Here is a 14,223-nt window from a genome sequence, read left to right as displayed (position 1 = left end):
GCTGCTGTGTACTTTGCCAGATACATTTCCCATGACCTTCCTACAGCAGCATTACTATACCTTTTCCCTGTCTAAAAGGGTCCTATCTTCAAAGGACTGTTTTTCCCCTCCCCCTTTAAAAAAGAGAGCTAGGTGGAGGTGGTATAGTGTTGTAAAGAGCCGGACTGCTTGGGGTTGAAATCCTACTTTTGTTGTTATGTAGCTATATGACTTTGGACAAATGATTTAATCTACCAGTGCCTATTTTATTTGTAAAATGAAAATAATAGTACCTTCCTCATAGGACTGTTAAAGAGATTAAATGAATTAATATCTGTAAAGTACCTACAACATTGCTGGGACCATAGTAACTGCTATTATCTAAGAGGCTTTATTTTTTATTTATTTATTTTTTTTAGACAGTGTTTCGCTCTTGTTGCCTGGGCTGGAGTGCAATGGTGCAATCTCGGCTCACCACAACCTCTGTCTCCCGGGTACAAGCGATTCTCCTGCCTCAGCCTCCCGAGTAGCTGGGATCACAGGCACCCATCACCACATCTGGCTAATTTTTGTATTTTTAGTAGAGATGGGGTTTCACCAAATTGGCCAGGTTGGTCTCAAACTCCTGATGTCAGGTGATCTACCTGCCTCAGCCTCCCAAAGTGCTGGGATAACAGATGTGAGCCATGGTGCCCGGCCACATTAGTCTTTCAGATGAAGTCTCGCTCTGTTGCCCAGGCTGAAATGGCACAATCTCAGCTCACTGTAACCTCCACCTCCCGGATTCAAGCGATTCTCCTGCCTCAGCCTCCTTAGTAGCTGGGATTACAGGCATGCGCCACCACACCTGGCTAATTTTTGTGTTTTAGTAGAGATGAAATTTTGCCATTTTGGCTAGGCTGGTCTCAAACCCTGACCTCAGGTGATACAGCCACCTCAGCCTTCCAAATTGTTGGGATTACAGGCGTGAGCCACCACACCAGGATGCATTAGTCTTACATAATGAGTTTGAATGGGAAGTGTGATGATAGCTAGGGGACATAAGGATATACAGTACAGTGGTTTTTTGTTTGTTTTAAAGGATGGGATAGACTTCTTTATATAAATACCTTCTAGGTTGGGCTGTTGGTGAGAAATCAGTAACTATGAATCTAAGCTGCATTTCTGAAATGCCATCAAATGTTCACTGCCAGATGGGGTGGCTCACACCTGTAATCCCAGCACTTTGGGAGGCTGAGGTGGGTGGATTGCTTGAGCTCAAGAATTCCAGACCAGCCTGGGCAACATGACAGAACCCCGTCTCCACTAAAATACAAAAAAATAGCCAGGTGTGGTGCCCCACACCTGTGATCCTAGCTACTCAGGAGGCTGAGGCATGAAGATCGCTTGAATCCAGGAGGCAGACTGCAGTGAACTGAGATCTCACCAGTGCACTAAAGCCTGGGAGACAGAGCAAGACTGTCTAAAAAATAATAATAATAAAGTAATGTTCACTATCCTTTTCTAGGTCAATCTGACTTACAGATTCTACATGCAACATTCTCTGACTTAGATATAAACCATCCTTTCTCTCTGCCTTCTGGGTTGTAGAGAGGAAAATGCCTTCTGTAAGTACTTGCACCACCACTATCATTCTTTTAGGGTTCATCTAGATAGGAAATCCCAGACTGAGTGGAAACACAATTTGTCTGAAGTCACAGCTGGAACAGAACCCAGGCTTCCTCTTGGGTCCACTCCTGCACTCTCAACTCCATCAGGAAAGAAGGCACCGGTGTGGGCAAACTGATTCAGCTTGATTCAGATATATGTGGGTTCCAAGCAAGCCACTTTCCAGCTGTATGGCCCGGTCCAAGTTTACCTTTCCTGCCCCTGATTTTCACGGGGCGGTTAAATGTAAAACACCTGAGATAGTGTTTTACACTTAGGTTCCTAATAGTCTTAGGTTCCTAATATATAATCGTTATTAAAAAAAAAAAAAAGCCGGAAGGACAAGGTGGTTCACACGTGTAATTCCAGCATTTGGGGAGGCCAAGGCGGGCGGATCACCTAAGGTCGGGAGTTTGAGACCAGTCTGACCAACATGGAGAAGCTCCGTCTCTACTAAAAACACAAAATTAGCCGGGCGTGGTGGCGCATGCCTGTAATCCCAGCTACTCGCGAGGCTGAGGCAGAATAATCGCCTGAACCCGGGAGGCAGAGGTTGCGGTGAGCCGGCATCTCGCCATTGAACTCTAGCCTTGGTAACAAGAGCGAAACTCTGTCTCAAAAATAAAATAAAACAAAATAAAAAACAGGCCTGTGGTAGATTGATTTTTCCGAGTCTGTGAACTCCATGGGGTCGCCAGATAAGCGCAGCCCCGGCGGATCTCCCCCTAGACGCTGCACGATCCCTACGCAAAATCGTAGGCAGCGGTTCCGGACTCCGGGACGTAACCTGACGTGGCGAGGCGGGACTTCCGGCGGGAGGCGGAGGCGCGGGCTGGTAGGTGTCGCTGACCTGACTGCGGTCCGCGAAGCGATAGGCGGGAGCCGGAGAGGCGAGGCAGGACCCGAGCTCCACTGCCGCCTTTCCGAGCTCTCGCGACGCGGACTTCAGTGCCAAGATGGCTCGGGGCGAGCGGCGGCGCCGCGCGGTGCAGGCAGAGGGAGTGCGGACTGCCGAGAGGGCGGCTCGGGGAGGCTCCGGGCGACGGGACGGCCGGGGCGGCGCGCCGCGTAGCACGGCTGGAGGAGTGGCTGTGGCCGTAGTGGTCCTGTCTTTGGCCCTGGGCCTGTCGGGCCGCTGGGTGCTGGCGTGGCACCGTGCGCGGCGGGCGGTCACGCTGCACTCCGCGCCTCCTGCGCTGCCCGCCAACTCCTCTAGCCCCGCCGTGGCCCCGGGCCTCTTCTGGGGAACCTACCGCCCTCACGTCTACTTCGGCATGAAGACTCGCAGCCCAAAGCCCCTCCTCACCGGTAACCGGGCTCCAGGGCGGGCAGGCAGGCGGACTCCTAATCTGGGCGCCCCAGCTTGAAGCCAGAGCAAGGGTGGGGAGGAATGGATCAGGAGAGTTATGAAGAGGGATGACCCGGAGGAACGGGTCCCCTGCTGTTTGACTTACGTGGCCATTCTACCCCCAGGACTGATGTGGGCGCAGCAGGGCACCACCCCGGGGACACCTAAGCTCAGGCACACGTGTGAGCAGGGGGACGGTTTGGGTCCCTATGGCTGGGAGTTCCACGACGGCCTCTCCTTCGGGCGGCAACACATCCAGGATGGGGCCTTATGGCTCACCACTGAGTTCGTCAAGAGGCCTGGGGGTCAGCACGGAGGGGACTGGAGCTGGAGAGTGACTGTAGAGCCTCAGGTCAGGGCCTCAGGACACCCTTTCCTCAGCCCAGACCCCCTCCATCCTTCCCTTGCTGCCAGCAAATGCAGCATGAAGTGGGCTCCGAGACTAGCTGCCTGGCTTAAATCCTGCCTTAAACAACTGCCTGTATGACCATCTCTACATCTCTAAGCCTTGATTTCCTTGCTTGTAAAATGTAGATAATAGCACCTAACTCACAGAATTGTAAGAATTAAGTTAGATAAACTGTATAGACTTCTTAGTGTAGGACATTACACAAAAGTATACTGTAATCGCCCAGGGAAGCCAGTGCAAGGCTCTTTATCTCATCCTATTTGGGTATACCTGGTTACTCTCAGTGACCCTCAGCACTGCCAGAGGTATGTTGTTTACATTACCCCTGTCTGCTGTTACTTTCCCTTACTAAGGCTGATTCTCAAGAGAGAATGCCAGTTTAACACTGTTCTTTTCTGTCCTCCTTGGTCACTCAGGCCTCAAGTACCTCTGCCCTCCCTTTGGTCTCCCTGTTCTTCTATGTGGTGACAGATGGCAAGGAAGTCCTACTACCAGAGGTTGAAGCCAAGGGGCAGTTGAAGTTCATCAGTGGGCATACCAGTGAACTTGGTGACTTCCGCTTTACACTTATGCCACCAACAAGTCCAGGGGATACAGCCCCCAAGTATGGCAGGTAATTGGGGGAAGACAATGTTAGGGGATGAAAGGGGTGGTATTGATGCTGACTTTGATTTCTGTCTCCCCCACCCTACCTTCTTTCTACCAATTATTTGCATTTTCACCAGTCTCCATGTCCCTTGCCTGAGACCACCCAACCTGACTCCTGAGCACTTTGTATTTATCTTTATAATGCCCACTGCCTTCTCCTGAATATTTTCTATTTATCTTCTTCCCTTCAAGCTACAATGTCTTCTGGACCTCCAACCCAGGACTGCCCCTGCTGACAGAGATGGTAAAGAATAGCCTAAATAGCTGGTTTCAGCATAGGCCCCCAGGGGCCTCCCCTGAACGCTACCTCGGCTTGCCAGGATCTCTGAAGTGGGAGGACAGAGGCCCAAGTGCGCAAGGGCAGGGGCAATTCTTGATACAGCAGGTGACCCTGAAAGTTCCCTTTTCTGTAGAGTTTGTGTTTGAATCAGGTAGTGCCCAAGCAGGAGGAAATCAAGCCCTGCCAAGACTGGCAGGCAGTCTACTGACGCAGACCCTGGAGAGCCATGCTGAAGCCTTTAGAGAGCGCTTTGAGAAGACCTTCCATCTGAAGGAGAAGGGCCTGAGCCCTGGCGAGCAGGCTTTGGGTCAGGCTGCCCTCAGTGGTCTCCTTGGCGGAATTGGCTACTTCTACGGACAAGGGCTGGTATTGCCAGACATGGGGGTGGAAGAGTCTGAGCAGAAGGTGGACCCAGCCCTCTTTCCACCCGTACCTCTTTTTACAGCGGTGCCCTCCCGGTCATTCTTCCCACGAGGCTTCCTTTGGGATGAGGGCTTTCACCAGCTGGTGGTTCAGCGGTGGGATCCCTATCTCACTCGGGAAGCCCTTGGCCACTGGCTGGGGCTGCTAAATGCTGATGGCTGGATTGGGAGGGAGCAGATACTGGGGGATGAGGCCCGAGCCCGGGTGCCTCCAGAATTCCTGGTGCAACGAGCAGTCCACGCCAACCCCCCAACCCTACTTTTGCCTGTTGCCCACATGCTAGAGGGTGGTGATCCTGACGACTTGGCCTTCCTCCGAAAGGCCTTCCCCCGCCTGCATGCCTGGTTCTCCTGGCTCCATCAGAGCCAGGCAGGCCCAGTGCCACTGTCTTACCGCTGGCGGGGACGGGACCCTGCCTTACCAACCTTACTGAACCCTAAGACCCTTCCCTCTGGGCTGGATGACTACCCCCGGGCTTCACACCCTTCAGTTGCTGAGCGGCACCTGGACCTGCGATGTTGGGTGGCACTGGGTGCCCGTGTGCTGATGCGGCTGGCAGAGTATCTGGGCGAGGCTGAGGTAGCTGCTGAGCTGGGCCCACTGGCTGCCTCACTGGAGGCAGCAGAGAGCCTGGATGAGCTGCACTGGGCCCAAGAGCTAGGAGTCTTTGCAGACTTTGGGAATCACACAAAAGCAGTACAGCTGAAGCCCAGGCCCCCTCAGGGACTGGTTCGGGTGGTGGGCCGGCCCCAGCCTCGACTGCAGTATGTAGATGCCCTTGGCTATGTCAGTCTTTTTCCCTTGCTGCTGCGACTGCTGGACCCCAACTCATCCCGCCTTGGGCCCCTGCTGGACATTCTAGCTGATAGCCGCCATCTCTGGAGCCCGTTTGGTTTACGGTCCCTTGCAGCCTCCAGCTCCTTTTATGGCCAGCGCAATTCAGAACATGATCCTCCCTACTGGCGGGGTGCTGTGTGGCTCAATGTCAACTACCTGGCCTTGGGAGCACTCCACCACTATGGGCAACTGAAGGGTCCTCACCAGGCTCAGGCTGCCAAACTCCACAGTGAGCTCCGTGCCAATGTGGTAGGCAATGTATGGCGCCAGTACCAGTCTACAGGCTTCCTCTGGGAGCAGTACAGTGACCGGGATGGGAGAGGAATGGGCTGCCGCCCTTTCCACGGCTGGACCAGCCTTGTCTTACTGGCCATGGCTGAAGATTACTGAAGGGAGGGAAAGGAGGGGAGCCAAGCCACTCGTGCCTCTCTGGCTCTGGAGGGACAAAGTCTGGCTTCTGCCCCCAGCCCCTCAGATACCAGTAATTCAGACTTTCCTCATTTCATCTCAGGTGTCTCCTTACTGTCATCCCACATAGCCTGGGTTGAATGTGAATTCAGAGTCTATTTTTCTAAATAAATTGGAAAAAACATTTTGAACTCTATTGCTTTTGCCAGATTTGCCTCACCAAGAGGCCTCAGATCAGTCCAGGGCTCAGGACTGTCTACTGTCCTCAGGGAAGGTGGGGTCAAGTGGCCATAACCTGTCTCTTTCAAACACAGTCAAGTCAAGTACAATGCAGTGAGTTGAGCTTTAGTCCACCCAAATCCACAAGTGGCTGGTTCACATCTCTTTAATGAGATTAAAGGCTCCTGTGTATGTCTTGGGGGGATAAAGCTAGCACAGTCCCCCAAATACTGCCTCTCTCCTCAGGGCTCCGGCCCTTTCAGGCAGATTCTAGATGGGCACGTGGGCAGGAAGGGGCCAAAGGGAACGAAAGGAGTTGGGACCAGGGCTGTTTCTGGTGGGCAAGTAACCCACCCACCTTCTCAAAACTACTTATGGGATGTCCTCGTCACTGGAAGCCAGCCCCAAAGGAGAGACCTGCAGTACAGAATCTGGGGGTGCACAAGGGGAGTAGTCCTCCAGATCTGGCAGGGTGGCACTAGCCCTCACCTCCTCGACTGGCTCACCCTCACAGGAGGCAGGACAAGGGCAGAGCTCAATACCCGAGTCACCGGTCAGACGGCGATAGCGGCAGGAGGGGGGTGTGGGGGCAGGGCTCACCCCTGCCCCAGGCTCACCCTCCTGATGAGGGGTGGCACTCTGGTGGGAGGAAACACCTTCCACATTTGTTCCCTCAAAGTGGGCAGGGCAGCTGGATGAGGAGGAACAGCAGGTTTGTTCGCTGGAAGCAGTCAAGGGGTGGCCTGGGGCCACAGTATAAGGAGGGGGTGGTGTGCCTGGGCGGTGAACCACATCTTCGTAGGCTGGGGGCTTGAAGGTGCTGAAGAGGCCTGCAGGGGAGAAAACTGGCATGATTGGTTGAAGGCAACCAGGTAGAGGGTACTAGTTTTTATGTTACGGAAAAATATTTTGAAATATGTGGAAAAGGGAATGTGATGATTTGGGATCCTGGTTTGGGAAGGGCCACTGGTAGCTGACCCAGGGCCTCAAGTCACTCACGAAGGTCAAGCAGTGAACCGGTAGGGAAAGGACCAGCCCCGTGGCATGCCCCGTGATAGGCCAACAAGTTGATCTCACGCTGCCGCTGCTGTTGTTGCAGCCGGAGTTTAGCTCGTCGGTGGCGGAAGGCGCAGCAGCAGCTAAAGAGGATGAGAACAGTCCAGAGCAGCCAGAACCCTGAAAGAAGCAAGAAGGGAGCAACTCGGGCATCTCCCATGCAAAGAAGGGACCCTGAAGGCTGAAATTCTAGGTCCAAGGGAGGGTGGGCACAGGGACCTGAAAATAGCCCTCTTGGAGACTTACACCAGAGCTCATAGTAGTAGGTACAGCAGCCAGTCTCCCCGCAGCAGTGACCACTCTCACAGAGGTAGGGCTGGTTGTTCACTCCTGGGCACAGCTCTCGAAGCTGGGGGCAAAGAGGCACTTAGAACTAAGGGGGATTCCAGCGCAGGGCACTGTCCACCCCCACCTCCTGCATGCACATACACAATCCCACCCTGTGAACCAAGTTCAGCTTGGAGAGATGGGGGAAGTGGAGGATGCTGAGAGGAGTGTTCAAATATCTGAAGGACTGTCAACGTGGAAGAGGATTTGGAATAGCAAGAATCAGTCTAGAGAACAAGACAAAAGTGTGGACAAAGAGGGAGATTTCAGCTCTGCATATATGAGACTTCCTTCACACTCAAGTCTCACCCTCCCCAACCCCCCTACCCTCATCCCCCCAATGCTTTCTGTTAAGGGAGTGTTTTGGCGGAAGCCAGAGTCTAAAATAATCTAAAAGTCTCAGACAATCGGTAGGGGAAGGTCATTTCCAAAGCAAGTTGCTTTCGTCATCCTGCACGGTTCACTGCCCCCACCCCCAACTGGATCTTTCCACCCGTGGGCCTCAGGCTCCCTAGGGCAGAGGAGGGCAGTGTGAGACCCAGAGCAGTGCTCCCAACCAGATGGGATTGCTGTGGATGATAAAGGATGGCATCCAGGGCGCGAGTCTGGGTTCCAGCTCTTCTCCAAATTGCTCCCTCAAGAGAAGACGCTGCCGGACTCTGTTGTGACAACAGGCACATAGAAAAACATCACAATAACTGTTGCAAGACAGAGGGAGCCTCCCTGGGGCCTCACTATGCCTCTGGTCACTGGAGAGCCACCGCAAGCTTCCACTGCAGCCATAGGATGGGGTTTATGAGGCTATAGGCAAAGTCAGCTTGCATCTACGTTACAAAGTTTAGACAAAGAGTGGAAGGGACGTGTTTAGGAACTTCACAGTACCTTTGGCTCCGTGAGTTCCTCCCCCACCCCCAAAAGGAAGGGACAAGAAAAGGGAAAAGAGACAAATGGCTGTCGTGATAGGCTTTGGAGCTGTTGGGATACCTGCTGTTGCGGCGCCCGAAGTGCCCCCCAGGCCTCCTCGCTGCCGTTCCCGCTGCTGGCCCCAGCCATGCCTCCACCTACAGCCCCCTGAGGACCACAGCCTCCTCTACTGCCAGCCGCCCCGCCCCTGCCACCTCTACTGCTACCGCCATGGTCCCTGTCCGGCCCATCTTCGCTGCCGCCACCATCACTCCGCGGCCGGAGCGTCCATCCGGGGAGAACTCCACCAACTAGGACTCAGATTGCTCTGCCCTACCAATCAGCATCATCCCTCGACGGACGGGCCAATAGGAACAGATCAGAGGTTTCTCCTGTGGCCAATCCACAGCAGCGCCTTCGCCGCTCTCCCAGACAACAAGAGCTTGTATAGACAAAGAGTGGGGAAAGGTTCGACCCACGGCCCTGACTGATAGCGGTAATAGCCAATACAGACAACAGAACAGGCTCTGGCTTATCAACCAACGAACAGCCGCCCAGAAGAGCAGAGTTGCCGCTGATTGGCTTGCGCCATGTTTTCGGGATGACGCCGAATGCCCAACCAAGCCAGGTAATCCAGGCTGGAAGAGGCGGGGGTCCCAAAAATCGGTCCGAGTCTGAGCGTAAACCAGCCTGCTCTCTAAGCCCCAGGCATCGACGCAAGCTCCGACAGGAGTAAAAGATGTGTATACCGGAGACTGGTCTGCCCACCACATCCCACTCCCCCAATTCTATACAAGCCGAAGCACCGGATGAAATTTAATAGGGTGGGGAAGACACTCCAAGAGCAGGCATGGGAAAGGGCGCAGAGTCCGGGTTAGGTAAGGGCCTTATGTAGCCAAAAGCGGGGATCCAGGGCCCTCGGGCCCCCCTAGCCTCATCTGCAGGTTGATGTGGTAGCACTGAAGACTGCAGAGTGCCTGGCCCGTGCGGGAGCAAGCGTAGCGGCGCGGATAGGGACAGCCGGGGACAGAGCAGCGCGGAGGAGGGCCTGAGGGGGATGGCCGCGGAGACACCGCCGTGGGGGCGGGGACGCCAGGTGGGAAGGAAAGGGTGGAACCCTGTGCTCCGCTGCAGTAGCGCACCATGGGGGCCGGAGCCGCGGCCCGCCCTCCCCGCCGCTCGCCCCGTGCGGCCCCCCGGCCTCCCCGCCCGCTGGGCGCCGCAGTCTTGGTGAGGCGCTCGATAGTCTGGTTCTTATGCTCCTCTGCCCGCCGCGCCGCCTGGAGCCGCCGCTTCCGCGCCCGCTCCTCGCGCTTCAGCAGCATCTCCTCTGTGAGGGCGGGGGCTGGACAGCCCTCGGCCACTGGCAGCGGCAGCATCGGGGAAGGTTGACTCCGTGCCTTCTGAAGCAGAGCTCGCTGGGAAGAGACAGAGACAGGGTGCTGTCTGAAAATGGAGGAAGATGGAGAGGAGAGGTCGGCCAGATCCGGGGAGGGGAAAGAAGGGACACGGGAGGCAGGGTCTTGAGCAACGCAGGCGTTGGGAAACGGGATATTAATTAATGAGCAACCTCTCCAGGACACCTTCCATAGGTTCCTCTTCATAAATACTGCCTCCTCCCTGATCTCTTCAGCTTTAGGTCGTTAACTCTCAAGGAGAGAAGCATCAGTAATGTTTCCTGCCTGACCTATGCACCAAAACTCTGTACCAGCTTTGCCAAAGGTCTGTTGTTTTTATTCTTACCTCAATAGACATCAGTTGGATGACTGCTCAAGTCAAAATCCTAGGCTTAGCCTTGACATATTTTCCCTCCATTCTCCTCCCCACAAGTATCTACTTCCAAAATATAGCCATAATTCATCCGATATTTTCATCTCCACCACTTTCATCTTGGTTAAAGCAACCACTGTCTCTCAGCTTCCCAGTTGGTCTCCGTACTTCTATCTCTTGTCTCCACGGAGATTCATTCTCTACAATGCCAGACTAATATATTCAAATGTAAACCAAGTATGTCACTTCTCTGCGTACAACCCTTCAGTGGTTTGGCCAGTTTTTCTTCTCCTTTACTCTGCTAGGCATGTTCCAGTGTCAAAGTCTGTGCACCTACTGGTCTCTGCTGGAAAAGCTCCTCTGGTATTGCAAATGTTATCTCTTCAGAGAAGCCTTCTCTGACTATACCCTAATGTCTCTCCTCCATCACTTTCTATTTCTTTTTGTTTACGCCACTTTGTATTTCACCACCCTATTCTTTTTGTTGTAAACCATATAGCTTTTTGAAATTATTTATTTACTTATTTACTTCCCAGCCCCACAACATACACATTAGAATACTTAGCTCCAGGAGAATAGAAACTTTGTCTGTCTCTTCTCCACTATCAATATCCCCACTGCCACACAAAGTGCTTGGGTCATGGAGAGTTCTCAATACTGTGTACATTTGGTGAGTGAATAAACAATGAACCAACATACTTGTCGAGCAGTAAGCAGCCGCTCATTGATCTCCTTCTTGAGGTCTCCATTGTCATCCAGCTCCCCCTTCTCCAGGGCATCCAGCCACCTCTGCTCCTCCTCTTCCTCCTGACCCCCTAACCCTCCTGATAGGTCCCGAAGTGGAGAAGGAGACAGATTACTGTCTTCATCTGGGAAGGAAAGTTGGAGAAAGAAAAATAGAATTGTTCAGATGGGGTACCCTAATTTGGCCGAGTTAATACTGGGATATGAAAAATCCTAACCCATTTCAGAACCAACCTTCTTCCCTTAGGCAGATATAATAAGAAACCCAGTTTCCCCACCTCCAGACCCTTCTCACCTAGCCAGGCACGGTATTGCTCAAGGGGGACTCCTTCCATAGGTTCCTCTTCATTATCCACAACCATAAGGGGAGAGGGTGAGCGAGGCCCCTCTGGGATCACAGTGAAGGTAGGAACACTGCAGAGAAGCAACACTACTCTTTAAAATGAGCAAATGTCTCCTCCTACTACTCAGTAGCTACACCCAACTTTCCCCACCCACCTTAGACTCTTGCTGCCTAAACCTGAGCCCTGAAGTCACAGTGTCCGATCTGTCTTCTAGAAAGCCCAGTCGGCTTCCAACTACCATGTCTGCTCCTAAAGTTCCCCTTATAAAACTTCGACCCTCTTGAACTCACCTCTTGGTCCCCAGGACTTGTCCCCCCAGCTTGATTTTGAGTTTGAGCTGGGGCTTGGCAGGAGACGGCTGCGTGGGCCCGGCCTCTTCTTCCTGATGGTGTTTCTTCTTGTGTTTCTTCTTGTGCTTCTTGTGTTTTTTCTTGTGCACTCCATGGCCATGGGCACCCGCCAGGCTCAACTCCAGAGTTTCTCCTGCGGAAGGAGCGCCTGTCAAGTGTTCGGCCAGAGAGTGGCAGGGGAAGCTCTGAATAACCTAAGGCCCCTACCGGATCCCACTCTTCTCGCAATACTCACTGTTACCATAACAACAGCACCATTTTATCCTTCCCACCTGTGGCCGAAGGACCTGGACGCTCCGAGAAGCAAGAAAGGGACTTCTTTTTGAGCAAGGCCTAAAATGCTTGATCTATCCGCGCTTACCCGGCTCAGGGGCCTCCATAGCCCCAGAGGTACTCCCACGCCGCCACAGCTTACTCATGAGTTCTTGCAAGGAAAGGGGACTAGAAATGGTTGGGACATACGCAGACATGCCTTTTCCGCCCCGCGGAAAAACTGGAGCCAGCAAAATAACCAGTTACTTCCGGTTCATGGTAACCATCTTTGTGCGGGGCACGCTTCGCGTCCAAAATCGTCCCTGAGAAACAAGGATACTTCCAACTAAAGTTCCGGGCCCTCTGAGGTCGGGACCGCCCAAAAAGGCAGGGCTTTCCCCTGACTCCGCCTCCCCACGCTAGATTCCAGAACTCAGCGTGGGTGAGTCAATTATTGAACTCAACTTTGGTGAATGTATACTCCAGACCAAGTGCGGGAAGATAGTCTAAGAGGATGCAAAGATGTGTATGAACACCGCCCCTGTCCTTGAGGAACCGACATCAATATACTTTATGTATTCTTTGGGTGGAGGAATACATAAACTATATTGATGTCAAAAGGGCCGAAATGCTTGAACAGCACGAGTGCCCTCAGAGCAGTGCAAATGCTCTTAGGTATTTAAACCTAAATTTTCATCAGGGGAATGAATAAATGAATTATGGTGCAACTGTACAATGTGGAACACTATATTGCTAAGAAAAGTTGAGTGATAAGTAATTAACAAGATTGACACAGAATTTAGATCCCAGTGGGTGATAGCATTGTAAACAACCTAAGTGTCCTAATGAACTTGGAATATCCATACAATGGGATGTTATGCAGCTTGGAAAAGAAATGAGGTGCCCCAGAAGGCTAGCTAGGAAATTGGTAACAGCCAATTCCTGATGAGCAGCTGAAGAACAAGGGTGGACAGAGACCTATTTTTTTATGATTATACCCTTTTGTGCCGTTTGAATTTTATGTAAAACATGTGTGTATTTTACCACATTTTTTAAAAGACACGAAAACACCAAATAGGTTTGTATGTGCTGATACATGAAATAAGAAAAGTAAATTTCAAGATTATGTGATCTGGTTTTTAAATGCATAACATACTAGCAAATACATAGAAAAAATTGAGGAATGTATACCATACTGTTAATGGTTATCTGTAGAAGTTGGGGTTGAGGAACTTTCACTATCTAGGTCTGTAATGTATTTTCTTATAGCCAATGTATATCATGTTTATAATTAGAAAAAAACCCTATATACATATATATAAATATATATGAATGTCTGAGCAAGGTAGCAGCAGTGAAAAAAGAAAGGAAAGAACTCAGCCAGACACAGTGGCTCACACCTGTAATCCCAGCACTTGGGGAGGCCAAGGCAGGTAGATCACGAGGTCAGGAGTTCAATACCAGCCTGGCCAAAGAGACCAGCCTGGCCAACACGGTGAAAATCCATCTCTACTAAAAATACAAAACTTAGCCGATTGTGGTGGTGGGCACCTGTAATCCCAGTTACTCAGGCAGGGAATTGCTTGAACTCAGGAGGCGGAGGTTGCAGTGAGCCAAGATCTCACCATTGCACTCCAGCCTGGGCGACAGAGAGAGACTCCGACTCAAAGAAAAGAAAAAAAGGGAAATAACTCATTCCTCTTGTCTCTTATATTTCAGTGATAAAATTATCAAGAACCAATGAACAATTACATTGGGGAATCCAGGATGAAGTCATGTAGTATGTGATTATGAGATTATGAAAAGGGATTTTGGAGTCAGACAAGCCTATTATCAAATCCCAGTTTCACCATTTATTAGCTATACCATCTTTGGCTTAAAATTATTTAAGCTCTCTGAACCTCAGAATCCAACTCTATAAGATGGAATACGTAGGATTAACCTCCTATGAGGGTAATTTCAAGGAATAAAGCAAATCAAGAATACATGATACTTAAGGTGGCAGCAGGCACATAGTGGATGCTTCAGTAAGCAAATAAGAATAAGTGGTTTATAGGTTTCTAGCCCAAGTATTTACCAGGAAGATGGTATTTTCTTTTTCTTTTTTTGGATACAGAATTTTGTTCTTGTCGCCCAGGCTGGAGTGCAATGGTGTGATGTTGGCTCACTTCAACCTCTGCTTGTTGGGTTCAAGCGATTCTCCTGCCTCAGCCTCCCGCGTAGCTGGGATTACAGGCATGTGCCACCACACCTGGCTAATTTTGTATTTTTTAGAGATG

General features: G+C 51.7%; 3 protein-coding genes across 3 annotated transcripts; 1 reads left to right on the top strand and 2 right to left on the bottom strand.

Annotated features, from left to right (window-relative positions):
• The first annotated feature begins 2,449 nt into the window (after nt 1-2,449).
• On the top strand, nt 2,450-6,175 carry MOGS (mannosyl-oligosaccharide glucosidase). The gene is made up of 4 exons (XM_012452165.2): nt 2,450-2,934; nt 3,100-3,326; nt 3,800-3,996; nt 4,224-6,175. The coding sequence occupies exons 1-4, from the start codon at nt 2,583-2,585 to the stop codon at nt 5,959-5,961; spliced, it is 2,514 nt and encodes an 837-aa protein (XP_012307588.1). The 5' UTR covers nt 2,450-2,582; the 3' UTR covers nt 5,962-6,175.
• Nucleotides 6,176-6,346: 171 nt separating this feature from the next.
• On the bottom strand, nt 6,347-8,800 carry WBP1 (WW domain binding protein 1). Its single transcript, XM_012452173.3, has 4 exons — nt 8,566-8,800; nt 7,501-7,603; nt 7,198-7,374; nt 6,347-7,028 (listed from the first exon to the last, which is right to left on the bottom strand). The coding sequence occupies exons 1-4, from the start codon at nt 8,632-8,634 to the stop codon at nt 6,571-6,573; spliced, it is 807 nt and encodes a 268-aa protein (XP_012307596.1). The 5' UTR covers nt 8,635-8,800; the 3' UTR covers nt 6,347-6,570.
• Nucleotides 8,801-9,362: 562 nt separating this feature from the next.
• INO80B (INO80 complex subunit B) lies at nt 9,363-12,235 on the bottom strand. The gene is made up of 5 exons (XM_012452172.3): nt 12,054-12,235; nt 11,633-11,825; nt 11,294-11,412; nt 10,954-11,123; nt 9,363-9,902 (listed from the first exon to the last, which is right to left on the bottom strand). Exons 1-5 carry the CDS (start codon nt 12,160-12,162, stop codon nt 9,372-9,374), a joined length of 1,122 nt encoding a protein of 373 aa, XP_012307595.1. The 5' UTR covers nt 12,163-12,235; the 3' UTR covers nt 9,363-9,371.
• Between the last annotated feature and the right edge of the window lie 1,988 nt (nt 12,236-14,223).

This window comes from Aotus nancymaae, unplaced genomic scaffold (genome assembly GCF_030222135.1).
Source record: "Aotus nancymaae isolate 86718 unplaced genomic scaffold, 86718_ANA_hifiasm-v0.15.2.pri h1tg000017l, whole genome shotgun sequence".
In the NCBI taxonomy this organism is placed as follows: domain Eukaryota; kingdom Metazoa; phylum Chordata; class Mammalia; order Primates; family Aotidae; genus Aotus; species Aotus nancymaae.
Note: the sequence above shows the minus strand (reverse complement) of the source record. Positions and strands in the feature narration are given on the sequence as shown.

Excerpts from the sequence above, each read along its gene's own strand:
- MOGS (XM_012452165.2), top strand. The coding sequence starts at position 2,583 with ATGGCTCGGGGCGAGCGGCGGCGCCGCGCGGTGCAGGCAGAGGGAGTG. Across the intron at positions 2,935-3,099 it reads CCCAAAGCCCCTCCTCACCG|GACTGATGTGGGCGCAGCAG; the intron begins GTAACCGGGCTC and ends TTCTACCCCCAG. Across the intron at positions 3,327-3,799 it reads GAGTGACTGTAGAGCCTCAG|GCCTCAAGTACCTCTGCCCT; the intron begins GTCAGGGCCTCA and ends TTGGTCACTCAG.
- WBP1 (XM_012452173.3), bottom strand. The coding sequence starts at position 8,634 with ATGGCTGGGGCCAGCAGCGGGAACGGCAGCGAGGAGGCCTGGGGGGCA. Across the intron at positions 7,375-7,500 it reads CTACTACTATGAGCTCTGGT|GGTTCTGGCTGCTCTGGACT; the intron begins GTAAGTCTCCAA and ends TGCTTCTTTCAG. Across the intron at positions 7,029-7,197 it reads CGGTTCACTGCTTGACCTTC|GCCTCTTCAGCACCTTCAAG; the intron begins GTGAGTGACTTG and ends TCTCCCCTGCAG.
- INO80B (XM_012452172.3), bottom strand. The coding sequence starts at position 12,162 with ATGTCTGCGTATGTCCCAACCATTTCTAGTCCCCTTTCCTTGCAAGAA. Across the intron at positions 11,413-11,632 it reads CAAGTCCTGGGGACCAAGAG|TGTTCCTACCTTCACTGTGA; the intron begins GTGAGTTCAAGA and ends GCTTCTCTGCAG. Across the intron at positions 9,903-10,953 it reads GGCTGCTTACTGCTCGACAA|CGAGCTCTGCTTCAGAAGGC; the intron begins GTATGTTGGTTC and ends GTCTCTTCCCAG.